At 45.2% G+C, this 12,726-nt stretch overlaps 1 protein-coding gene across 1 annotated transcript in view; it reads right to left on the reverse strand.

Annotated features, from left to right (window-relative positions):
• The window catches only part of SEC31B (SEC31 homolog B, COPII coat complex component), a 32,786-nt gene that overhangs the window by 17,199 nt on the left and 2,861 nt on the right, over positions 1 to 12,726 (reverse strand). Inside the window, 9 exon segments of the mRNA XM_063782072.1 lie at positions 1,503 to 1,637; positions 2,182 to 2,343; positions 2,463 to 2,562; positions 3,567 to 3,709; positions 4,050 to 4,095; positions 4,097 to 4,185; positions 5,142 to 5,237; positions 5,451 to 5,646; positions 12,236 to 12,359. Coding sequence (XP_063638142.1) covers positions 1,503 to 1,637; positions 2,182 to 2,343; positions 2,463 to 2,562; positions 3,567 to 3,709; positions 4,050 to 4,095; positions 4,097 to 4,185; positions 5,142 to 5,237; positions 5,451 to 5,646; positions 12,236 to 12,359 — 1,091 coding nt within the window.

The following is a 12,726-nucleotide window of genomic DNA, read 5'->3' on the forward strand; positions in this document are numbered from 1 at the left end:
ATTTGGCGTTGATAACTATTGCTTTACTCCCTAACTATTCACCATTTCTTTTCCCAATATCCACCTCCTAATGAACTCTCCCAGTCAGAATTCTTATTTACCGTGACTTCTGCAGCACAAAATCTACACCACAGATTAGTGCTAAACAAAACCATTTTAACTTTTGATTTATATAGTACTTGATAGTTTTACAAAGTGTGTACATATATTCTTATTTGTGGTTCATGTTAATTTTCTGGGCAGGCATCACTATCCCTGTTTTACCGATAAGAACGGTTAAGTCCTGAGAGGTTAAATGAATTGTTCAAGGTTACCCAGCTAATAAATGACAGAGCTATGATAAGAATTCAGGCCTCTTGACCTCAGAATTCTTTACCTCCCTACTTCTTTTTCTTTTTAAGCTCACAGCCTATTGAATGTGTTAGTCTTGCCTCCCCAGTAAAACTGTCGGCTTTGAAAACAAGAACTTCCGCTTTTATACATCTGTTTTCAATTCAAACCTAATATTTAAAGCATTGTACCAAGTGCTTCAGGGCCTTGTCATTCAAAGTGCTAGTCCTCCGACCAGCTGCAAGGACATCAACTGGGAGCCTGCTGAAAAATCAGAATCTTGGGCCTTACTTCCAACTCAATGAACCAGTTTCTGAATTTTAATAAGATCCCCAAGTGATGTGGATGCACATTAATAGTTTGTGAAGCACCGCTTTGGGGATATAAAAATCGGCAAGACATAGTCCCTATCCTTAAGGAGTCTATTACTTAGTAGGGTAATATGCATATATGTATATAAATAACTTTAGTATAGTTAGAATGTATCGTTACCAAAGTATAAGTCTGTGGGATTATAGAGAGAGGTTAATTTTGACTTGGGTTAAAGACAGGCATCAAGGAGGAGATAGTATTTAAGAGAGGGGCCTTGAAAGGCTGTGGTAGCATTCAATGGGCCCAGGAGAGAAGCTGAAGGTTAGGGTACAAGCAGAGACAGGAAGAGTTGAGGAGTTATTTACAAAACAGAAAGAAGTCATATGTAACTGGAACATAGAGAACATATGAGAATGAGACGGAAATGGAAAGGTAAGTGGAGCCCTGTGCAAATTTAGCCTTGTCTATAAAGCAATGGGAGGCTCAAACGTTTTGAACAGAGAAATGACAGAATAAAACGGTTTTTTTTTGGCCTTCTTTGTAGTTCCTTACTACCAGTCCAGACACGTAAGGGTTAGAGAAAAGATGGAATCTCAGGCTATTTCTCCACAACCAAGAGTTCTAAGGCAGTCAGCTCCTTTTAGACAGGACTGGCAGAAGATATAGAATGGGTGAAGTGAAGAGAAGGAAGCTATAGTAACTCTCTCCTTGAGAGGTAAAGTGGGATCCATTCTGAGACAGAGGCAGTGGGAATACGTCTGCTACAAAACTTAGCTCCATGCTGGGCACATGGTAGGCTTCACAAACACACACACACACACACACAAACACACACACACCTATACATCCACTACACTTACAGCAAATGAAACACCTGTTGGTCTTCTAATCCATTTGGGGGGTTTTTTCAGGGGAGGTATCAGTGATGCTTGTGCCACTTGCTCTGGCACCTGCAGTGGTGGGAGAGGCTGGCCTTTGCTGAAGGAAGAGGAGATCTGGGGGGAAAAGACACCTGCATCGCCATCCTAAAGTGGCAGTTTAGTCAGGAACTCCACCTACAAACTCCATTTTGGGAGGAATCCTTGAGACATCCAATTTGACCTAGAAAGGTCAGACTCCCATATTCCAGGGCATGGGGAAGTGAGTGGTAGCGAGGGTGGGACTCCCATGCAAGTAGGCTCTTGGAAAGACTACTACATTCAAAGTCTACAATGGAGTGTGGCACAAAATGGATCTATAGAAGAGAGAAAGATAAGAGTCATACTCTTGAAATAACTGTCCCAGCAAAGGGGTCCCACGGTCCCTGAAATACTACAGGGCCCATCCAATAACAAGAGTCAAGGTGAAGGCCTTCTTCACATTGTGGCAGAAACTGACATCCTTTCAGGAAGATGGGCACTAGGGCAAAGGTGCAGCCCTCCCAAACCCCGGGCCCTGGTCTCCCAATCTCCAATATCTCTGCTTCTCAAGCCATATGTCTCTCTCCCACAAACAGAGACAGCCCCTTCCCTCCAGCATTCTCTACCAAGCCCTTCAAACCTTGTCAGCCTGTCTCATGTGCTGGACTTCCCAGCTCCTACCCATCACAGAGTACAAACTGATCCAGCCGTTGAAGGAGGCAGCAGAGAACACTGAAGGGTCCCGAGGGCACCACTGCACATCAAAGCACCAGCTGCTCTGTGTTGGTAGCTTATATACCACCTAATATGAGGGAACACACCATTAGGGACAGTCCATGAAACCCAAAACACATGGCTGCAGCTGAGATTCTTCTACCCTCTCTCTCCCATCCCAGCATGCCCACAGAAGGGCCAGCCTACCTCACTGCTCCCCAGGTTCCGGCACAAGATCTGGCTGTCCTTAGCACTAGTGAGCAGCAGCTCAGCATCAGCCTGGCTCCATGACACTGACAAGATCCCCCTAAAAAGAGAAGGGAAGAGGAACTAGCATTTGTTGAATGCCTACTATGAGTAGGGTGCCTTATATGTCTTTTATACATTTTATAGGGCATATCAGACCATCCATGCCCTATAAAATGCATGGTCTGATATTATCTTACAAATGAAGAAAATGAGGTTTTGAAAAATTAAGTAACTTTCCAACAGTTGCAGAGTCAGAACCCATACCAAACCTCAGAGCCTGTGCACTATGCAATGTACCACTCTGCCGCTCTTAGATCACTGCAGGATGACCTGCTTCTTTTCACTGATTAGACAGTAGAGATTATGAATCAGTATGAATCACACAAACACTCATCACTATGGGTGCTTTTAGCCCAGGAGGTAGTAAAGACCTAACCATCTAAAGTCCCCAAGGAGGCCAGGCACAGTGGCTCATGCCTGTAATCCCAACACTTTGCAAGGCCGAGCGGGGAGGATCACTTGAGCCCAGGAGATCGAGGTCACAGTGAGCCTTGATCACGCTACTGCACTCCAGCCTGGGTGACAGAGCAAGAACTGGTCTAAAAAAATAAAGGTCCCCAAGGAGATACAAAGGCACCATGGCCCTTTGGTTAGAAAGAAGAGATTGTGGAGGCTGGATAGAGGCCTCCACAGGATAGACAGGAGTCAAGTTGTTTTTATGAAGAAATCCTGGAGGAGGCAAGCTCATCACCTAAAGAAATGAACATTATCCTCATATCAGAGCCTGGAGGCTAAACACTGGTTCCAGTATTTCTCATTACCCCATTCCATTCCCATCTCTGGAATTTAGATGGAATCTCAGCCTCCTCTCCATAACCTCAGGGTCTAAGGGCCTACTCTTGGTTAAGGCTGGAGTAGGTATTGGGTGACTATATGTTGACCGGAATGGCTTTAAAGCCAGGGAGGATGTTTAGTAGCTAAAGTGAGGGATACATTGCCTCCTACCCAGCCCAGTTATATCCACCATCCCCCCAAGGATATGGATGACGTCTGAGATGCTACCTGCTGTGGCTCTCCAGCACCTTCAAGGGCGAGGAGGCAAAGCGCAAGTCCCACAGCTGAATCACGGGAAGTCGATCATCCTCTGAGCACAGCACTAACTGGGTGGCTATGTCAGGATGCCAGGCCAGGCCTGAGCAGTGCATCTGTGAACAAAGCAGATCCCAATGGGTGCTGTAACCTGACTCTTTTGCCCAGTTGAAATGGGACCACTCTGAGAGCAAGTTTTCTGTCTCTTCTGTGACTGGGAACACCACAGGCATCAGAGAGTGATGGCCAGGAATAAGTAAGGAACGGCAGAAGCTTCCAGATCAGCTCTGTTTAGCTTCCCTAAGTTTTCACTCTCAATAGGAAATGTGCTAAGCGGCTGACTCCACATGTCCGACAGCTGAAAGCAGGACTCTGGCCTGGGGCAGAGCAGCTCTAACTGCTAGGCAGGAGAGAGAAGCCAGAGCCCAAGCCTGTGTTCTGGCCTCCAATACTCACCCTGTTGCTGTGATCACTGACTTTGATGATAGGTTCATTCTTCCTGCACAACTGCCTTGCCACTGGGGTGAGCAGAAGACAGAATGTGTTGGGCTTGCCGGTTCCAAGACAGTGCCTTGATGTCCTCTGGAGGCTGCTAAGGCAGGATGGGGACAGAAAGATGACAACTTGTCACCCCCTGGACAAAGTGACATCTGCTGTTCCACTGCTCCCAGCCACCCACAGCAAGTCCAAGAATAGACATGGGGCTACCCAAACTAAGACAGTGTTGCGAAGCTGGGAGTTGAATTTTCCAGGGAGGATCCTTTAGGGTATCAGTGTAGAAGCAGAGGGGATGGCAGGCACATTTAAGTTTTACTCCTACCCAAGGTTTTACTAAGAGGATAGAGTCAAGATTTTAAAAAACAGCCCTCTTGTCTAGGACAAAAAAAGAGGGAGAGAAGGAGGAAGATGAGGGAGGGAGGAAAACAGATACCCAAGACCCCAAGAGAGAGTGAGGCCGAGAGAAAAACCACAAGATGCTATCAAATTGAAACTTAACTTACCTCATGATACTGTAAGCACAGAAGAAAGAGAAAAGGCCAGGAAGCAAAAAGATGGGCCCAGTTACAGATTGACAGACAGGCTCTCCAAGACAGAAGACCAGACCCCCAACTGCATGGCAGAGCCACATACAGGGAGAACAAAGCTGACCCTCCCCCTCCATAAAAAGGACAATGGTATGTCTGGGGTCCTACTCTTGCTCCCTCTTTGCTGGGCCCAATGCCCTACCCAACCCTGCGAAAGCTCTACTGTGATAAACAGCACTCCCATCCCTTCTTGTGGTGTCTTTTGCTCTCCCCAACTTTCATCTGCCTCCCAGAAACTCTTAGAACGAGTAATGAGCACAAACCAACTACCCCATATACACCCTCCACCCACCGGCCATCCTAACTCTTATCCGGCTGGTAGCATGTTAGTCTGTGGAGCTTTATTGCCCTCCAGTGGTAAAGTTTGATATCTCTTGAGCTCCGATTGGCTCCAGAACTCAAGACTTTTACTTAGGAGAATCAGCTGCACACTCCAGGGTTGGGTAGTGGGGGTGCTGCTCACCTGTGACTTGGATCCCAGGGTCATTGGCACATTCAAGTTATTCAGATCCCAAATGAAGATTTCAGAATCGCTGGCCCCTGAAGCCAGGAGGTTGCCCTGTATGAATAAAAGGTGTTTGGAGACATACCACCCTAGGAAGAAACAGAGCAAGAAAGGAGGAAAGAAGCCCAAATTTGGGGCTATCAAAAGCCTCCCCTGAAACAGCCTGGAAAGGGGTCAGAGTTACAGACTGGAGGCCACAAATGAATGCTTCCACTCAGATCTGTTGCTCCCTGGCTTGGCCATGTTTGACTAACTGAAATGTAGTACCTGGAAAGGATTAAAGTCGAGGGCTCTGACAGCCCCCGTGTGCTTCTGTTTCTGAGCAATCACAGGCTCCTTCCCCGAAGACAGGATGTGGGTCATATTGTATAGAATAAGCATGCCATTGTCCTCGCCGCCTGCAATAACCCCGGAGCTTTCCAGAAGCCCACTGCCAAAGCTCCCCCAGACCAGCTTGTGAAACCTATAAAGAGGAGGAACTGGCATCAGTACAAACTTAGGTTCATGTCAGTAAGCACAGGATGGGCATCTCTGTCAGCTTCTGCCATTATGCAGGCAGCCCCACCCCTAGCTGGAACTTGCCTGTCTCCTTCATTTCCCAGACAGAAGGGATGTATCCTCCGCCCAGTCCTGCCCTTTCTCTGAAAAAATGTTTCATCTACGTTACACCAGAAGCCAGGAAGCCACTGCCTCTGAGTTGTGTGGAGGCGTATATATATACATATATATGTACATTTTTAAGTTAACATTGGGGTTATATAGGCTGGTGATATATACTTCAAATAGATTACTTCACATAATCCTCACAACTCAAATAGTCAGGTAATAATAGCAACCACTTACACTGACTGAATACTTGCTATGTATCAGACACTGTTTTAAGTGCTTCAGGTGTATTAGCTGTCTGAACATTTAACAACCTCATGAAGTATTACTATTATTTCCATTTTCAATTGAGAAAACTGAGGCACAAAGAAGTTATAAAATTTCTATACACAGAGGTAGTAATTTTATCCCCATTTTAGGATAAATGCTAGGAAGTAGCAGGGTCAAGGTTCAAAGTCAGGCCCATCTTATTCCAGAGCCTGAGCTCTTAACATCATAAAATACTGTCTCCTATTGAGAGAAAGATCCAAACTCTTCTGTAACTATTAGAAGCAGGCTCCCTAGACCAACAATTCACTCTCAAACTGGAAACGAGAAAAGACCCAATGGCCTCCCCACCCCATGCCTCTCCCATGTGGCTGGCCCACTGGAGTGGCCATGTGGCTGCAAAGGGCCAGACCTGGAGACAGAGGCATGAAAGGATACACTCCCACTCAGGAAATACTTTTCTGGATTTCTGAGGATGCTTCTAACAAGATAATGCCAATGTCTTGCCCCAGAGAAAAAGATCCCTTTGGATCCCTGGATCCCTTCTAGACAAGTTTGGGTCCTCTGCAAAGCCCCTACGGAAGACATGTGAAATCCCTGAAGCCTCATAGGTGGTCTGTCTCTCACTTCATAGCTGCTAGCCAAGGACATTTCCACAGCCCTTTGGAGAAGCCAGATATCACGCCAAATGAGGTTACAAGATCTCCAACTGCAAAGAAATATTCCCTGCGAACAGTCAGCAAAGCAACTGAGTAGGTGATAGGCAGGAACTTGTTAGGCCAGTCACTGGAGCAGAGCCAAGTGGTCAGAGGCAAAGTATGGAGAACCAGCTCAGACCAGGTCAGCATCTGAAGCAAAACAGCAGAGCCAACACAATGCTAGCTAAGAGGCTACTGCCAGAAAGGCTGTTTTCTAAGGTTGCAATGATCTTAATATAGCAGAAGGATGTTTTTCCATACAGGCTCAAGAGGCTGCCATGTCATCCAAGGACTGGAGCTCAGCAGGGGTAGAGGGCATGTCAACTGAGTAGCTAGAGAAGCCCACAGTAGGTCACACAGGAACCAGCGGAGGGTATGTCCAGTGAAAAACCCACATGAAGATGCAGAGGGTGCTGCGACCTCAGCATGGTCGGAACACATGACATACAGAGCACAGTAAAAGGTACCTGAGACCTCAAGGGGGAGTCACCAAAGGGCTGGAAAAGAGGGCAGTTACTTCAGAGTGGCAGTTACTTCAGTTTGCCACATACAGGGTGTGACAAAATGATTTTCTTTCTGTATGCATATAGAAAGCACATTTCTGTGGTTAACCACATCACTAGCAAGGGTAAAGCTGGCGCCTGAATAGGTTGTGATAGAGAGCAAACCTGGGCGAATGGGCTTAACACCTAGGTGGAGTTAAGTGAGGAAGGAGACTTGATGGTTCAGGGTGCTCAGGGAGTGTTCCCATCTCTACTCTGCAAATGAAAACGGAACAAGAGATGGGTGGGTGCGTACTATTCTGCAACTTTCCTGTAAGTTTGGATTTTTAAAAAATAAAAAGTTGAAAAACAAAAAAGGTGGTCTAGCTGGGCACAGTGGCTCACACCTATAATCCCAGCTACTCAGGAGGCTGGGGCAGGAGGATCACTTGTGCCCAGGAGATGGAAGCCAGCCTGGTCAATAAAGTGAGACCCTATGTCTATTTTTTAAAAAAAGAAAGAAATATCTGCTGTATAAATTGTTTCCATGATTTATTCATTCCTTTGGTTTGGATTATTTCATTTTCTTAGTAAGATTCTTTTCAAAAAAAATCCTAGCTTCATGTTAGTGAACTAAAGTGAAAAGAGTTTGTCCACATTCAAGCCAAAATAACTTGGGAAACTCAAGCCTCCCTAGAAGTCAAACAGAGTGATTAAGGCAGTACTCCAAGCTGGAGAATGAATGGAGCATTGGTTGTTTGAGAGGAAAGCTACTTTTCTGAATGCCTACGCATCTATTATGAATCCTCAATTTACAGTGGGAAAAAAAGGTTCAGAGAAGTTAGATAAAGCATCCAAGAGGACAGCAAGTAGCAGAGCTGGGATATAAACTCAGGTCTATCCAACAACTAACCCATGCTCTATTATCTTAATGCCTCTAGAAAGAAGGCAAGTCTTGAGAACAGGAAAACTGAGAGAAGTACACAAATGATTTTTTTCTGCTTGATGTTGTCCCTTACAGAAGGCCCCCAAAGAGAGGACACAGTGCTCCCCAAGTAACTAGAATTGAGATAAAGGTAGAATGACAGAAGACAGATCCTCTACTTTCTCCATGTTACTTGAGGATGGTTCTTCCAGAGGTTATGGGGGCCACTCCAGAGAGCCAGAAACTCAGTGTATAGAGAGGGTAAGGTACAGCAGACCACACATTGGTCTCTCACCTCATTTACCCACAGCAGCTATGTCCTCAGTCAATGATATAAACAGTGTGATATCCTCCCAGAAACCTTTCTTTTTGAGTGAAATTCATCTAACAAACCCAACACTGTTTGCTTCACTGCACATGTTAATCCATATTGATTCTGACTGCATCCAGAGGCATTTATCCATGCACTCTCTTCAGTCTATTTATAGCTTGAGGCTGTCCCTTATCTATACCCATACTGGTGTTTCAGAACATTTTTCTTTCAGTCAAATATTTCTAGGTAGATAATATTTCTCTGATGCATCAAAGATTGAAGATAAGGGGATCTTCAGGATCCAAATTTGGTTGAGGCATGGGTTTGGAGAAAAGAGCAGGCAGAGAATGGGGAAGATTTTGAAAGGTGCATGTTTAGTTGATAAAAAAGAGATATAGGAAGAGGTTTAAAAATGGAAAAATGAGGAAGACTACTAGAAAATAAAAGGGAATAAGAGACTGAACATGAAACCTGAATTCAGATCTCAGCTAGTTTCTTAGAAGTCATCTGGTACAATCTCTTCTTTATACATAAGTGAGGGAACCTAAGATAACTGACTTGATTTGCCCAAGTCACACAGCTCTATTAGTATTATGGCCAATGCTACAGCCCTACACAACTGTGCCTTATGCCACAGCATGCAGAAGACACAGAAAAAAAGAGAGAGGAAGACAGAAAGCAAAGGACGAGTGTCCCTCTATCTGCCCTGATCATCTACGTCAATAGTTTATGATACTGACTGTTGAGCATCTGACCTAACCTAGACTGGAACAGAATGAAGTGGGTGTCTTAGACCCTGGGTGTCTAAGATGATTTCTTCAGAAAGGCCCCAACAGGGCTGTGTCAAAGGTAATCCCTTTGGGATTGAGGTCTTTGGGAATGTGATTTAATCTTCCAACACAGTTACAGAGGTGGGAAAAGAAAGCAGAGATAAAATACTTATCAGTAGGGTTAACTGTACTATTTATTCTGATTACTGGCCCCAAATCCCTACAGAGTGGAGCAGGAGTATGAGGTAAAGTTCATGACTCCCAAATTCAAACTAACAGCTTGAAAAACCCTTAAGACACTAAGACTAACTGTAACTGAAGTGTGGATTTGAATGCTGTTTGGTAACCCAGAAGTTTCCTCTTCTTTTTCTTTTTTTTAGGCAGGGTCTTGCTCTGTCGCCCAGGCTAGAGTGCAGTGGTACCATCCTGTTGGCTCGCTGCAACCTCCGCCTCCCACATGCAAGCGATTCTGGTGCCTCAGCCTCCCAAGTAGCTGGGATTACAGGTGTGTGCCACCACGCCCAGCTAATTTTTGCATTTTTAGTAGAGACGGGGATTCACCATGTTGGCCAGGCTGGTCTTGAACTCCTGGCCTCAAGCGATCCACCCGTCTCAGCCTCCCAAAGTGCTGGGATTACAAGCATGAGCCACCGCACCTGGCTGGTAACCTAAAAGTTTCTAATATCACTCATTCATATAACAAATATTTATTAAATACAAATATTTATTAAATATAATGCCAGGCACTGCTCTAAGTGCCTGGAGATACAGCAACGAGTAAAACATTAAAATCTCGGCCGGGTGCAGTAAGTAGCTCACGCCTATAATCCCAGCACTTTGGGAGGCCGAGGTGGTTGGATCACCTGAGGTCAGGAGTTCGAGACCAGCCTGGCCAACATGGTGAAACCCCATCTTGACTAATAATACAAAAATTAGCTGGGCATGGTGGCGCACACCTGTAATCCCAGCTACTCAGGAGGCTGAGGCAGGAGAACTGCTTGAATGCAGGAGGTGGAGGTTGCAGTGAGCCACGATCGAGCCACCACACTCCAGCCCGGGTGACAGAGTGAGATTCTGTCTCCAGAAAACAAAACAAAACAAAAAGCCATTAAAATCTCTGCCCACATGGATCTCAAAATTCAGTTTATAAGATTATACTGCCTCTTTCTTAAGAACCCTTAGCCCTAAGGAGCCACTACTACGCTGAAGCTGTTGCTTTGCTTGCTGAGGATTAGAACTAGTGCCCCCTCACCCTTTTTTCTTTTCCTATTAGCTTTCTCAGGTTGAACCCCTTTTTTAAGCTCCAGCATATAAACATCTTGAATTAGCTCACCCCTTTGAGGGGACCCTTCTGAAATGTTTGGTTAGGGGCTAAGAGTATCTAATCATCATCAGTAAATCATCAAGTGCCTGCTCTTCAAAGGATACAGGTACTGGAAATACAAAGAGATGTAAAAAAAAAAAAAAACCTGCAAAATAAGAGATGCTCTCATAAAGTGATGCAGGAGCTCAAGAAAGGGAAAACAACAACTAACTTTTCATTATGAAGTTAAACTATGAAAAGAAAGAGGGTACTTCCGCCTCAATATTTTAACTAATCTCTTAGAGGGACCAAGAAATGCACAAGGAGTTCATCAATCATCAGAAGGAATGTTGCCTTCTAGACCAGTAACCTCTAATATAAAAAAAATTAACAGAAATTACACTTTATTAGTAGTATAACAAAAAAGTTAGCCAGGCGTGGTGGCGCGCACCTGTAGTCCCAGCTACTCGGGAGGCTGAGGCAGGAGAATCCCTTGAACCTGGGAAACAGAGGTTGCAGTGATCCGAGATCACCCCACTGCACTCCAGACCGGGCGAGAGAGTGAGACTCCATCTCAAAAAAAAAAAAAAAAAAAAAATAGTAGAGCCAGCTGGCTCAGTGGCTCACACCTATAGTTCCAGCACTTTGGGAGGCCAAGGGGGCTGATCGCTTGAGCTCAGGAGTTCAAGACCAGCCTGGGCAACATGGCAAAACCCCATCTCTTCTAAAAATATAAAAAATTAGCTCGGTGTGGTGGCATATGCCTGCAGTCCCAGCTACTCAGGGGGTTGAGGCGGGAGGATTGCTTGAGCCCAGGAGGTGGAGGTTGCAGTGAGCCCTGATCGTGCCACTGCAATCCAGCCTGGGCGACAGAGTAAGACCTTGTTCCAAACAAAAACAAAAACGGTATAGTACATGTATACATTTATATTGAATATATAACTTGAGTATAATGAATATTCACATTTTTTCTTATGATATAAAAATTTGGAGACCATCGCTTCAGATTGTAAGCCCCAACTTTACAAGACCTTTAGAAGAAGGGCAGAATAATGGAAAGAAGGTAGGCTTTGGACACAGATAGGCCTTGACTTAAATCCTAGCTTCTCAGAGTTTCAGTTCCCTCCTATGTAAAATGGAAATATGTACTTATCACTTAGGTTTATTATGAGGAATAAATAAAATGTACAGAGCCCCTAGCACAGTGTCTGGCATGTATACATGTGCTCAATGAATGATAGTATCTAGCGCTGGAAGCCTGCAAGAGCCATGAAATCCATGAGAACCAATCAGTGTCTAAAAGCAATGAGGAGAGGATCATTCGTTCTCTTCCTTGTTGGCAGAGAGGGTGATATTGTGTAAGGTGTTTATCTTCAGAAGAGCCAAGGGAGGAAGGAGCCAATATCTCTGGGTTCAAAGACAGACCAGGTACACGTGGGTTCAGGCTTGTCTGAGGCATCTCTATCACATGCATTCAGCCTGACACTGCTATTGCTGCTGACTGGAAAGGTGGGGGTGGTTGTTTTTTAAATCCTTTTGCAAAATAAGCCCAGAATTAACTTCTCTCCAACTTGGCAAAGCTCCTTCTTCCCTCACTTGGCTCCCCATGAGCCCTGAGAAACACACACTGCTCCCAGGATTCCACGTCAGTATCTACCCTGTATACCCATCAATAGATCAGACAATACCTGCTCGAGGCAGAAAGGACTCCTTTGTGTTTCAAGTCCAGAGAAGGGTCCCTGAAATCAACCTCAAATATTTCCAATGTGCCATTTGTGCTGAAGGAGGAATCTAGCTGTTGGGCAGATGTTCCTAGGCACAAGAAAAGGCAGCATATGAGCAACAATATATGCATGGATTTCAGGTATAAGAAGGTTAAGGAGTGAAGAAGAGAAGGAACAGAAGAGGGCTGGGTATACCCTTTCTCAAAGGTAACTCCACAAAAGCAAGAAAACATTGGCTGGGCGCAGTGGCTCACGCCTGTAATACCAGCATTTTGGGACGCTGAGGTGGGCAGATCACAAGGTCAGGAGATCGAGACCATCCTGGCTAACATGGTGAAACCCTGTCTCTACTAAAACTACAAAAAAAATTAGCCGGACGTGGTGGTGGGTACCTGTAGTCCCAGCTACTCAGGAGGCTGAGGCAGGAGAATGGCGTGAACCCAGGAGGCGGAGCT

Source organism: Pan troglodytes, chromosome 8 (genome assembly GCF_028858775.2).
Source record: "Pan troglodytes isolate AG18354 chromosome 8, NHGRI_mPanTro3-v2.0_pri, whole genome shotgun sequence".
NCBI lineage: Eukaryota > Metazoa > Chordata > Mammalia > Primates > Hominidae > Pan > Pan troglodytes.